Source organism: Mus pahari, chromosome 21, assembly GCF_900095145.1.
Source record: "Mus pahari chromosome 21, PAHARI_EIJ_v1.1, whole genome shotgun sequence".
Lineage (NCBI taxonomy): Eukaryota > Metazoa > Chordata > Mammalia > Rodentia > Muridae > Mus > Mus pahari.
In genome coordinates this window covers 18,983,148-18,997,341 of record NC_034610.1, presented here as the reverse complement: position 1 = coordinate 18,997,341, position 14,194 = coordinate 18,983,148, and the positions used below count along the sequence as shown (strand labels likewise).

Genomic DNA, 14,194 nt, shown 5'->3' with positions numbered 1-14,194 from the left:
TTTTTCTTTTTTTTTTTTTTTGAGGTGAACATATATAAAAGCAGCTGGCATGGCAGACAGGGACACAGTATTTACAAATGTACAGTGGGTGGGGCTCCACCTGCAGGGCTGGGCAGCCCTAGATGGTCCTGAGCAGCAGCGCTCCCAGAGCCAGCACCGCTGCATGGGCAGCCAGGCAGGGGGCAGAGTTCCCCACCAGGCGCTGCCGACCTTGGGGGTCTCTTTGTTGCTGCTGGCTGCCAGCCCTCCCTTGAAACTGCAGTTCTGGGATGATTTGGTGGATCCATTTGTGATGAGAAGTCACACGGATGTAGACACCTGGGCGATTCCGGCGGGCACATCCCTCTCCCCAGCTGATCACCCCAGCCTGCACCCAGGACTGGTCCACAAGGCACACCAGTGGGCCTCCAGAGTCACCCTGTGGGGAGGCAGAGGCCCATCAGAACCCGCCCTGGCCTCACAAAGACCCTGGGGTGCTCTGTTCACCACAAAGCTCCTTCCAAGGAACCTCCCCACTGGCCCTCTGCACATTGCTGCTCTGGCCCTGTGCATGGACGAGCCTGCACATTGCTGCTGTCCCAGTTTGCCTGCCAGTGGCATATGCCCAGTGTGGGGTTTATTGGAAATGCGGCTTCTGGGCCCCCATTTCAGATCCAAGACTTCCTTATCATGCCAGCTAATGGAACCATAGTCTACCCTCTACCTGGACTGAGCTCTCTCTAGAACAATGGTTCCCAACCCTTCTATAGTACAGTTCCTCCTGATGTGGAGACCCCCAGCCATAACATTATTATCATTGCTACTAATTTTGCCACTCATGGATGGTAAACATCTGATATGTAAGGTATCTCATAGGTGACTCCTGTGAACAAGTCGTTTGACCTCCAAAGTTGTCAGGACCCATAGGTGGAGAGCTGCTGGTCTGATGCCTTTGCCATAACACCCTACCTTACAGGCGTCCTTCTTGCCCTCTGCGAAGCCTGCACAGAGCATGTCATCCTTGATGGTTTTGAGCTGCAAGTCAGACTCGACATCTTTGCTGTATAGCAGGTTGCACTTGGGTGTGTCAATGATAGGCACAGCAAGTTTCTGCAGGACCCGTGGGTTGGGTAGTCGGTCTGGGGAGGGAAAGACAGACAGCCTGCAGCTCAGTGGATAGGTCTTCATCAGGATCCTGAGGCTCTGGGTTCTCAAGAACCACAGCTCACTCTGCCCCTCCCTGGGCTTCCTCAGAACTTAATGGGATTGTGTTTCCCCTCATTAGTCCCAGGCCTGCTTGTCTCCCCCTTCTGTCTCCCATATGCACAGCAGTTCCTACTACAGCACCTGCTCCATTCTTATCTGCCCCACCCATATGAATAGAGATGGTGTATACCCACTATCAACAGGAAAGCTAGCCTGGTCCTTCATAGGCCATATCTCCCTCTCTCACCTAGTTCAATCCCCCTCACCTTGTTCACTGGGGCTGCCCCAGCCAGTGACCCAGCAGTTCATGCCCGACTCAAAGATGACCGAGGGATCAGGAAGGCACACAGGAAGGATGTAATTGGTGAAGGTCACAGGCCCCTGCAGTTCCACCAGAGCCACGTCGGCACTGGAGGCCATGCCTTGGTACTGAGGATTGCTTTTCACCTGCTTCACGGGGACATACAAGGCGTGTGGTCCTGGCTGCTGCAGCTTCAGTGCCCCCAGCAGGACCTGGTATATGGATATGTCCGAAGTGCTAATGGAAAGAGCAGAGCTGGTGTGGGTACCCTCCTCCATGTGGAGAGGGACCCACAGTGGGTAGGTGGTTCCAGTCCACTGTGGTACCTGACACATCTCTTTGCACTTGTGATAATGCCATCTGATAAAGGCTGTAGAAACTGAAAATCACCCATCTTTCCCTGGCTACCAGGAGACCATGGGTAAGTCACCCAACAAGTTTCTTATGATTCAGTTTCCTCATTTGTAAGATGGGGACACTTAAGTCCTACCTGAAAAGTCTGCTGTGACACACAAAGTACAATGAGCCCAAGGCCTGCCTCTGAACCCCAGGTAGACCACCTCTGAGCTTTTTAAAATAATTGCAAGGGCTGGCAAGATGGCTCAGCAGGTACAGGTGCTTTCTGTGCAAGCCTAAATGCCCAAGTTTTATCACACACACACACACACACACACACACACACTGAAAAGACATGACAGGAGAAAACCGACTCTGAAATGTTGTCTTCTGACCTCCACAAGCACATCAGACATGTGCCCCTCCCCCCAAACACACAATAACGAATAAAACAAAGGGAGAAGAGGAATTGCAGATCCATGAGGAAAGAGCTATGTTTGGAGGCCCTGAAAGTCGAGACCAGGTGCTTCACGTGGATGTGTGGGATGGGAAACTGTCCTCTGAGGTGATCTTAAATGGGGTGAGGAAGAGGGACATTCTGTTCCAAATCATAGGCTTATCTCATACCCCTAGACCAGAGACAGAGCTCTGGATTGGTGTGTGTATGGTGGGGTGGGGGTGGGGTGGGGTTGGGGGGCCTGTCAGAACAGGACCCCAGGTATCACTGACAGAGCAGCTGGTGGGGCAGGAACTGAGGCAGTAGTTGCAGCTTCCAGGCATAGGGTTGGACCCAAAGGGAAATTTCTAATTATTTTATGTATGTGTATGAGTGTTTTATCTGTACATGTGTCTATGCATTGTATGCATGCTTGGAGCCTGCTTAAGCCAGAAGAGGGTGTTGAACTCCTGGAACTCGAGGTATAGAAAGTTGTGAGCCACCATGTAGATGTGGAGAGTTGAACATTGGTCCTCTGCAAGAAGGCCAGTACACTGGGCCATCTGTCCCGATCCTGATCCTTAAAGGAGAACTTTGGAAGACAGTGGGTGTTACTGGACACGGCATGGGGTGGGGGTGGGGTGCTGTCCGTGGTGCTGAACTTGGTGCACGGGTTCTGTCTTGTCCCAAGCAGTGGTGACGCTGGAAGAGCCAGGGCCACTTACTTGGAGAAGCAGTGTGCAGCAGTGAGGACCCACGTTGGTGCGATGAGACTGCCCCCACAGAAGTGGACTCCGTTGCGCTGGATGCTGACTTGCCAGGGCCACTCACCTTCCAAGGCATCCTCCCCGCCCACCATCCGGTTGAACATCTTTGGATGCCCACAGGCTGGAAGAACATGGAATCACTCTCTGAGGGAGGGGCTGATTCTATGGCTCCACCCAAAACTCCACCTGCCAGCTCTCCCTTTCTGGCCCCTGAGCCGCTCAGGACATTGGCAGATCAAAGGCCCAAGTGTCAGAGGCTTTTGATACAGGCTAACCCTTTCTAGTTCTGCCTTCCCATGAACCTCAGACCTCTCACTTATAATAAGGTGACAAGACTCAACCCAGGATCAGGAAGGTTGATGTGACACGGAAAATTCACACCCAGAGCTGGACACAGGTCACTGAAGGATGGCTATATTTCATGTCTTCCATGGGGTTAGTGAGCCAAACGATAGTCATGGCACAGCACCTAAGGTGTCACCTATCCTGGACCATGTCCCACTGCCTTCTGGATTCTAGTTCTGTTTGGCCACTCTGGGTGACCTTCCTGCTACCCCACGCATCTCTCCTATTTTTGTCCCCCCCCCTCAGTCTGTGTCTTCTCTCTCTCTCTCTCTCTCTCTCTCTCTCTCTCTCTCTCTCTCTCTCTGTGTGTGTGTGTGTGTGTGCACGCACGCGCGTGTGTGTCTGTGTGTGTGTGTGTGTGTGCGCATGCGCATGTGTAAGTGTCTAGCCACTCTTATGCCTCAGTTGGTCCCACTTACCTCTCAGAGTCCTGGCCCCTTCAGTGCCTGCAAGTAAGCAAAGGGGGTCATCAGCCATCTTTACCAAGCCAAGGTTTGTTCTCCCTGCTCCTGCCTCATCAGAGAGTCCCTGTCCATTGGTGACAAGGAAGGACAACCCGGAAAGCTAATACTAGGGCCTCGTGGGTTGATCTCCTGCTTGGAGCAGGTTGACACTTTTTTTCGTCCACACAGGGATCTCTTCTTCCACCTGTACCCCCGCTTTTGTCTTGAAGTATGGAGGTGCAGATCGTGCATGGTCCTCGACTTGTAGAGACGTGGGGTCCGTCTCCCTCTCTTCACTCTCTGAAGGCTCAGCTCTGACCGACAGAGGAAACCCTGAGGCTGCCTCCACAGCTTGTCTGTCAGGGCTCCTCTCGGTCTTTCAGAATGATCAAGTCTTCTTCAACTTCTCTCCATGTCCGACTGAGGTCCAGACACCCATGGTCACTCTCTGCTCTCAAGGGAGTAGAGTTGGCTTAACAGCCACTAAAGGTCAACCTCTCGGGACTGTAGAGGACTGTACTTCCTGAGGACTGAGCCCTCTTGCCAACTATGACTATATTGACTGTCTCTGCTGGACTACCATTAAGGTGAGGACACATGTAGAGAAGAGGATAGGGCAGCTCTAAGGGCACCTGGAATGGGGTCCAGCTCTAAGGGCACCTGGAATGGGGTCCATTTTCCTAGGGTTCATCACTCTTCACCTGACCTCCATAAACTCCATTCCAGACTTAGATTCAAGCCCAGGCACCCCCAGACCTTTAGCTGTACTCTCCTAGTTACTGAGCCCTTGGGCAGGTCTGTGGGCACTGGATGGGGTTTCAACATGGTCAGGTCTCTCCTCCTGCTTGGTCACATTTTCTCTAAGCCCCACTACTTGAGCCCAGAGGGAGGGATAAAGAAAAAACTGTTCTGAGATACTGAGGGTCAAAAGGGACAGCAAATGGCCCTGCTGAGCCGTACATGGTCTGCGGTGCCCAGAGCCCTTAAGGACGTCACAGGGTTCCTCTTCCCATGGGGCCGGCTCCCAGTCATGCCATTTGCAATGCTACAGAGAGCCAAAGTCCAGACTGTGGGCTTAGTGATGGGGTAGGGTTCAGCTGTGGACAGACTGTGGTGGTCACCTAGGAAGAGAGTCTCAATAGAGGATTGTCTACATTGGGTTGGCTTGTGGGTACACCTGTGGGGTGGTAGTAAATTGATGTAGGAAGTAAATTAAGTAAATTGATGTAGGAAGACCCAACCCACTGTGGATGGCACCATTCCCTAGTCATAGGGGCTGGGTTTGTTCTGAATGGAGCTAAACATAAGCAAGTAAATATACATATATTGATTTCCTCTTGACTCTGGATGTGACCAGCTGTTTCAGGTTCCCGTTGCCCTGGAATAGTGAGCTAAAATTAAGTCCTTTACCCCCCCCCTTTGTCATAATATTTTATCACAGTGCCAGAAACCCAGGTGAACCAGAGCCTAGAGGAACAAAGGTAGCGTCTGCTGAGGGCAGGAAATCAAGCAGACGGGGCCACACGTGATGGTCTGGGGAGTAGGGATTGTGCTCTGGACCCCTGGCTTGTGTGGCTTGTGAGCGCACGTTCACAATGCAAAGCATAGTATATAGTGGGTCATAGCTGTTACCCAGGGCTCTCCACTCAAGAGGCTGAGGCAGGGGGATTGCCTAGAGTTTAAGGCCAGACTGAGCTACACAATGAGTGCCTGGGCAGTCAAAGCAATGTTGTAAGACCCTGTCTCAGGATAAATGAAGTGACTTAATGGTTGAGAGCCCTGGCAGGGGACCTGAGTTCAGGTCCTAGCACCCATGTGGTGATTCACAGCCATCTGTAACTCCAGTTCCAGCAGATCTGATGCCCTCTAATGGCCTCCATAGGCACTGCATGCACATAGCATGCTTGCATATTTGCAGATAAAGCATTCATACAAGTAAAAACTAAACATAAATAAAGAGCGGAAGAGATTGCTTGTTGGTTAAGAGCATTTCCAGCTTTAGAGAGATTCCTAGTTCAGTTCCCAGCACCCAGGGGTCCAGCACCCCCTTCTGGTCTCACAGGTAAACTACCATCACTTAAACATACCAGCACATAGGCACAGACACACACACACACACACACACACACACACACACACACACACACACAAACACACAGCTAAAGACAACACAGAAGTTTTGGAACAATAATAATAAATTTTACTATGTATAAAATTTCACACTAGTGAAATCCATACATACCACATAAACACACACACACACACACACACACACACACANGCATGGGTTACAGACAGAAAGGCAAACAAGAGGAAAAAAATCAATGTGGGACATGTGGCTGGATGGCGACACCATTGTTACTCAGGGTGCTCAAAGAAATTAGAAAACAAAACAAAACACAACAACAAAAAAAGACGTTGTACATCGTGGTGCGGAGCCTAGTGCGCACCACGATGTACAACGTCCACAAGCATCCTCCTCCTCCTCCTCCTCCTCCTCTTCCTCCCCCTCCTTCCCCTCCTCCCTCCTGGAACTTGCAAGATCCTTCTGTGCATTCTCCGTCCATCCAGTCTCCTGACTCCCATTGCCTCTGCTGGGGCTTGGTCCTTCAGTCTCTCCAAGTCCTAAGAGCAGTCCAGTCTATGTCCATCCTGGATCCCTAGTGGGAATAGCTAAGGTCTGAGAAAAGGTGAGATCAGCTAGAGGACTCCTGGGGTGCTGCTCACCCTGGGCTGAAGTGAGCATGTCACACAGGGGTCCAGCCTCAGGTTCCAGCAATTTGCGAGCCAAGGGCAGACTGCTGTTTCTGCTTTGGCAATGACCTTGATTGATCCACCCACAGGAGCCAGCAGTATCACGCCCAAAGGAAATGGGCTTTCAATGCTATCCTTCTTGCTGCTAGAGGTCGTGGACAAAAACATTCCTTGACATTGGGGGAAGTGGGGGGCATTCCCACAGAGATGCCCACTAATGCCATCCTAACTCAAGCCCTGGCTGAGACACAGCCTGGGGTAACTTGGCCTGGCCCAGGGAGGTGAGGTGAGGACACGGAAGCGTGCTGGCTGCTGAGCTAGCCCATCTGGCCCAGGAATGTGGGAGAGTTTCCCTGGTAGAGAGGAGCCCATCCCACAGGAAACATGGTAGGCAGAGCACCTGGCTAGAACTTGCTGACCCTTGCGCAAAATGGCTGCTTCTCCCTCTGAAGGCAGGAGCTGGGACCCTCTGCAGCCTGCAGCTCTTGTCCTCAGCTCTCTGTTGAGCCTCGGGCAAATTCTGAAAGTTCTTAGGCTCAGAGGGCAAGCACAATTCACATAAGCCCAGGGACTTGGAAGTCTGCAGGCCTGGGTTCTAATCTTACAGGTGTGGAGGCTCTATCATCTGTGGGATGGGAAGAGAGGCCTCCAGGGAAACCTCCAGCTCAGAGCATGACACACGGTGAACATCTGGGAAGATGGGGTGTGGCTCTAGCCAAGTTCCTGACTTGGGGTCCTCTCAAGGCCTTGACCACATACTCTGCCAGACCTTCCCACAGCACCCCTCCCCCAGTCAGGTCCCTGAGGTGGAATATCTGGGAACTGAGTATATTCTCTGGGAACCCCATCACCGAGAAGAGAAGATTCCTTTTAGACTCAGGCAGGCCCAGGGACTGGGGGGCTCCGATGGAAGTCAGAGCAGAACAGAGGGGCCCTTACAGAGAGAGATGGCAGCAGGACTGTCTCCCCTGCCCCCACTGCAACTCACCAGATCGCAGCAGCGGCAGCAGCAGCAGGGCAGTGATGTGGGGCTGCCTCATGTTCTCTGGCTTGGTTGAGTTCTGGTCAGAGCTGGCAGAAGCTCTCCTTGGTACTACGGAGGTTCAGGCTCCATGAAGTGAAGTTTTATGCTGGAGATGAGTGTCAGCTCGGCTATGCCACCCAACCTGTCTACCCTGCCTGCCCAGCTCCTCTTTGGCAGGAAGGAGGTGCCCAGAACACCAACTCTATGACCCGGCCCTGAACTCCAGGGGCTAGACCCCTTCCTTTGTAACTTCAGGATCCAGCAAGGTGTTGCCCCCCCCCATATGAGCTGACCACAGAGGACTTGCTACCCTCCTCAACTGACCATAGGTCCTACCTAAGTTGGCAGGGTCTACTTCATCCAAGAAGCCTTCTATGTCACTCACTCATTCATTCATTCATTCATTCGTTCATTCATTCAGTCATTCATCAAATACTTGTTGAGCACCTACTTTTTATCAGACACCTGCAATCCAAGGTTGATTTATACCCTGATGGGAGCGTAGACTTTGAAGAACTAAGGTCAAGGTGCTTGTGCAACCAAGAAAAAGGGACTTTGGCCGGCTCCTGCGGCCCCTGATGATGCTCTTGGACCATAAACACACACACACACACACACACACACACACACACACACACACACACCTGCAGATTGGCCCAGGAAATAGGAACCTTTGCCCTGCCCCAGCCAGTCTGGAGCTACACCTTCTAGGCGCGGCAAGAGCTGTTCTGGGAAGGCGGTGTAGTGACTGGTAAGGTGGCTGTCCAGTTCCTGCCCTGGGTGTGCCCATCAGGCTCCCAAACATGAGGCCACGGCGGAAGTGTCCCTGGGAGGAAGTTATTTGGGGCACGAGACTGACATCAAACAGAGCTGGACAGAAGTTCCGAAGACCACTCCCTCCAAGTCGAGGAGTCAGGATGCAGGACCATATCCTGAATGTCTCACATCCGATCCTGCCAGGCCAGGGAGCGGTGCTGGACAGTGGGCCTGGCCCTGCCTCAGTTTTCCCGCTGGAGCAGAGGGTGCAGCGTCGCACTCCGTGGTGTGAGCTAGGGGAGGTCAATTGCCCATCTGGGTAGCGCAGGGTCACACGAAGTGCAGGGACCTTGGTCCCCCCTGGTTGCTGTGCAGAGTGTGGCTCCCTGGTGCTTCCTACTCCTGTGTCATCCCTGTCTGCTTTGCTAGTTCCTACACCACAAGTCAATTCTCTTCCAGGTAGGTCCCATAATGCCTGGAGGCAGTAGCATCGGTATCCAGGACTTCCCCAGGGGTTGCCACCTTCTCTGCAACTCTACCCATCCAGGTCCCAGCATTTCCGTGTGTGTGTGTGTGTGTGTGTGTGTGTGTGTGTGTGTGTGTGTGTGTGTNTGTGTGTGCACCTTCTGTGTTTTCCTCTCCTCCCTCTCTCTTCTAACAACAAGTACTTTGCATACAACTCTGCCTTGAAGTCAGGTGAGCAGCAGAAGTGAGTATGTGGTCCAGAGGGAGCTGGACTCTTGAGAAACCATGTGGGTCCCTCCCACTAGCAGTAAGCTGGACCCCTCCTCAACCCTACACCCCACCACCACCACCTGGAGTACACAGCCAGTGAGGTGAGCAACAGCAGAAAGCTAGATGCTTCTACACATGGACACAGGAGCTGAGGGATTCTGACGATAAGGAGCTTTCTGGAGCATTTTGTCTTTTTTTTTTTTTAATGTTATTATGTTCATTAATTCATGAGATGATGTGTGTGCATGTGGGGGAGGGGTTAGCCAGAGGGACAACTTGCAGTATTCAACTTTCTCCTTCCACCAGGTGGGTTCCGGGGATGGAATTCATGTCGGCCAGCTTGCCGGAGAGCTCCTTTTCCTGCTGAGCTGGTCTCCTAGAGCATTGTCAAGGTTGGAAGTCACAGTGGCTATCACAGAAGAGCCAGACCCACGAGTTAAAAACACAGGCATGGGTTACAGACAGAAAGGCAAACAAGAGGAAAAAAATCAATGTGGGACATGTGGCTGGATGGCGACACCATTGTTACTCAGGGTGCTCAAAGAAATTAGAAAACAAAACAAAACACAACAACAAAAAAAAACCAACAAAACCTCCTGAATCCTAAAGGGGAAATGGGTGAAGAACAGAGACAAGTGTCAAAAAGGAAGCTAATTTGGCCAACACGCGTGCTGGGAAATGTTCACCTTAGTAATTAAATGAATGCAAATCAAAGCAAAGAGAGCTCAGTTGCCACTCACGGGTTAGCAAAGTCCGGAGGAATGCTCTTAGGCAAGGCTGCAGAAGCAGGTCAGAGGGTGAGCATGGAACTGGCCTTGGGGGATTGTTTTTATCTTCAGAAATGGTCATGAAGCCCAAGCTAGCTCTGAACTCACTATGTAGCCCAGGCTATGATAAAAACATTTGACTAAAGATGTTAATTTGTACAACTAAACTTGCCTGTAATTCTATAATTCTAGCGGTCAGGAGGCTGGGACAGAATAATCAAAACAAAACAAAACAATAAACAAAATAACCAAATAAGGTTAGCCTGGGCTACATATTGAGACCTTCCCCATCTGCAACAAAACAAATTTGTTTTGTATTTTTTTAATTTGTTGTAGAGGCAGAAGCAGGGGCAGGGGCAGGGGCAGAGGATCCCTGTGAGTTCAAGGTGTGGGTCCTGGGTCCTGAGAAGATGACATAAACTCCATTTTAGGACTAGGCCTGACTTAAAAAGAAAAGTCATACATTTTAGGGACTGACCATAATCCCACCACCAAGTCATCAGTCCCAGAAGTTAGGCCATAAGTCACCAGGAAGATGGGCATGAAACCCCCATTCAAGAAACAGCCTGGAGATACCCACAAGGATAGGGAATACCGTGTCTCCGGATGGGCCATCTGTGCCGGGCAGCCTTATACGGTCTGAGTATCTCAGCCTGTGGTTAGATGCTCATGACACAGGAGTGCCGTCCACTGATACCCGGACACAAGCCAGTCAGAAACGGACCCACGTAACATCCCTAGCACACACCAATGACGTTTTAGATTACCTAGCCCTAACTAAAATTCCCCTACTTCCTATAAAGAGGCCTACGTGCCTTTGTCTGGGGTTGTCGCCATTTTTGTAAGTGGCCAACCCCTGCGTGCGGTCTTCTTGCTTTTGGAAAATAAGGACACTCCTGCCAATTGCATATGTGCTGGTGGTGTCTGTGTTGCCCTTTCAGACTTAACTGGTACCAAACTTGGGTCCTCTGAAAAAGCAACAAACACTCTTAACTGCTGAGCCGCTCTTCCAGCCCCTATTAAATAGTGTTAAATTAGCCAAGTGGTGGCACCCGCCGCCATTAATATGCACTGGGCTGCTCTCAAGGACCTGGCAGCTACTTGGATCATCATCTGTCTCCTCAGGCGCGCCAGGTTTCTGCTTTGGATAAGGAGGGTTCCAGCCACCCCAGCTCTCTCTCTCTCTCTCTCTCTCTCTCTCTCTCTCTCTCTCTCTCTCTCTCTCTCTCTCTCTCTGCCTTCCTCCATGTCTCTCTGCTCTTCCCCTCTCTTTCTCTTCCTGTCTGTCTGTCTGTCTCCCCCAGGTCTCCACCTTCCCTCCTCCCCAAATAACCCTTGTACGCCTGATCTGTTGTGTGGTGTAATTTCTCAGGGGTATATTTTGCCACCCATTCCCTGTCACCCTGACCCTTACCCACAATTTTTAAAAAAATAATTTCACAGACCTTTAATCCCAGCACTCGGAAGGCAGAGCTTTGAGTTTGAAGGTATCCTGGCCTACAAAGTGTCCAGGACATCCAGGGATATACAGAGAAGACCTGTCTCAAAATACAAAATGACAACAACAGCAGCAACAACACTCTTAACTGCCGAGAAAACAAAAAAACAAAAGGTAAAAAAAAGAAAAGAAAAAAAGTGTTAAATTTCCTTCCTTCTGTGAGAGCCAAAGTTATGTTTTAAGTCTTAATTACTTTGCCTAAGAGATCCATGAACCATAAATGCCTGTGACCAAAATATACCCCTGAGAAATACACCACACAACAGATCAGGCGTACAAGGTTTATTTGGGGAGGAGGGAAGGTGGAGACCTGGGGGAGACAGACAGACAGACAGGAAGACAAAGCGAGGGGCCAGAGAGCGGAGAGACATGGAGGAAGCTCCTGCCCAAGGACAGATACTTCCTGAAATGTTTATTGTTTACGGGAGTTTTGTTTACAAGCTGTGTGTGTGTGTTTTCATGTTGTTTGACTTCCAACCACTCCAGATGGGCTTGATCACATGTGGGAGGTGCGTAGGCAGCAAACATGTAAGAATGTATGCTTGGCCCTGAGTGGATGTGATGTGAAATGTGGGGAATTATGGGGTTTGCTTTTTAAACCCCTGCAAAATGTCACCAGGTCCATTTTCCTGGGAATGTGGGTCTGGACCTGGCCAGTAATTTATTAAAACTTCTTTCAAATGTGGCTTTAAGTTGTTTAGTGATCTTATTCCCAACCAGTGGGGTCAATACTTCCTTTCTTCTTCCCTGTCACCTGATGGATGAAAAAATTAATAAAAAGGAAAGGATGTGACTGCTCCTAGGTATGGTGGAGAACGTTTATTAGAGACCTGTGAGAGAGCATAGGCAAGGGAAGTGACATCTGGGGGAATCCAGACCTGACCTGACCACACTGAGCTGGGCTGAGGTTGGGGGTGGGGTGGGGGAGCAGGTGCCAGGTAACCAAAGCGTGTGGGTTCGATAAGGTAGGACCTCTATGGGAAGGGCACCCCAGCCCCTGAGCCAGAGAGTTCAGGGTAGGAGGCCATGCCCTGTAACAGAGGGAACCTGGAGGCCAGGGCTTTTGATATCTTAAATAGGCACCTCAGACTTCACTGAGGAAGACCCGAGATTCAAGGAAAGGAACCCAAACCAAGGGGAGAGGAAATGGGATTCCAGCAGGGACAGAGGAGACAGAGAGCTGTGGGGGAGCTCGAAGAGGAAGTTGGTAAAAGACAATGGAGTTCTCTGAGCTGCACGAAGTGCTGTTAGGGGAGGCTCGCTTCAGGTGGGTACTGCCTGGGAATTATTTCTTCCTTCTCTTTGCTTCCATTCTTCCTTCTACTAAAAATGTGAATGTGTGTGTGTGTGTGCCTGCGCGTGTGAGTGCCTGTTCATGTGTGTGCCTCATAGCCTCAGTCAGGACCTCTGGGCTACAGCCCTGATGAATCAGTCTTAAGAGTGTGCGCTCAGTAGGCCATCCCTGTCTGACTGAGATCAATGTGTGTGTCGTTTGTGGGGCCACTCCTAGACTCCAGCACTATGTAGCTCTGGCTGGTCAGGAACTCTCTCTATAGTCCAGGCTGGCCTACAGCTCACGGAGATCCACCTGCCTCTGCCTACTAAGTGCTGGGATTAAAGGTGTGCGTCACCACCCTCGGCTCTGAGTCTCTCACTGGACTTGCAGCTGGTTGATTGGGCTGGGCTGGGTGGCCAGTGACTTCCAGGGGTCCCTGCCTCTACCCCAATCCCAGCACTAAAATTACACATGTAGCACCCAAGTTTTACACGAGACCTTGGTGCTAGGGATTTAAATTCACACCCTCACATCATGTCTGTAAAACATGCACTTCACTGACTGAGCAGTCTCCTCAGCCCCGTTAAAAATATACACTGCCCTTTGCATGTAGTCTCATCCTGAGGAACTTCTCCGAGTCCAAGCCCAGCAAGGGTGCAGCCTAGAGGTGAAGGTGGGTGCACTGCCTGCAGGACACCCACGGTGCCATGTCTGGAGGCGGAGATCACATGTGGTTCCAGTTCCCTTCCCCAACCCCAGAACTGTGCTAAATGTTTCCTTGCTAGGCCTCTTGGCTACCATGATTGGTGCCAGCAGTCTCTGGGTGGCAGCCCCCCCCCTCCCCGAGGTCATGTCACAACAGATCCCTACACATGACTCCTATTTCAGATTACGTTCCTGACAGATGTCAGAGATGCCTTCTGATGATCGAATTTTAAATTGGAGAAGGGTTTCTCATCTGTCATGGCAGACTCTCCCTCTGTAGTCTAGACTGTCTTCAAACACTGGCTCCTCCTGCCCCTGTCTCCCTAGTGCTGGAATTGAAGGTGTGTGTCACCATACCTAGTTAAAGTTTGTCTCTGTCTGTCTGTCTGTCTGTCTGTCTGTCTGTCTGTCTGTCTGTCTGTCTGTTTATTGTGTGTGCCAATGGAGCGTCAGACACCTTCAGCCATCCTGGAGACTCAGGCTGTTTTTCTGGCCAGAACACAGAAGGAAGGCAGGAAGAACAGAACAGAGTTTAGGAGCTTGAAGCGCACTGCTTTCCTAAGGACCAGCCCTGCAGCTGGTCATTCTTGTTTACCCCAGTCTTTTCCAGGGAAGCCTCCCTTCAGCTTCCCAGGGAGTTTCTGATTCAGGGTTCCACAGGCCCAGATCTTCACCTTCATAGCTGTGGGCTGCAGCCTCCTCTTTCTTCTCCCTTTGCTCCTCCTCCTCCCTCTGCTCCTCCTCCTCCTCCTCCCTCTGCTCCTCCTCCTCCTCCTCTACATTATTCCTATTCTTCTGTGATGCTGGGGACAGAACCCAGAGTCTTGAATACGGTAGCTATGTGTTCTATCACTGAGATACATCTG

At 51.0% G+C, this 14,194-nt stretch overlaps 1 protein-coding gene across 1 annotated transcript; it reads right to left on the bottom strand.

Annotated features, from left to right (window-relative positions):
- Nucleotides 1-23: 23 nt before the first annotated feature.
- On the bottom strand, nt 24-7,658 carry LOC110338373 (serine protease 27). Its single transcript, XM_021221711.1, has 6 exons — nt 7,556-7,658; nt 3,790-3,816; nt 2,984-3,146; nt 1,452-1,723; nt 949-1,118; nt 24-418 (listed from the first exon to the last, which is right to left on the bottom strand). The coding sequence occupies exons 1-6, from the start codon at nt 7,605-7,607 to the stop codon at nt 119-121; spliced, it is 984 nt and encodes a 327-aa protein (XP_021077370.1). The 5' UTR covers nt 7,608-7,658; the 3' UTR covers nt 24-118.
- Between the last annotated feature and the right edge of the window lie 6,536 nt (nt 7,659-14,194).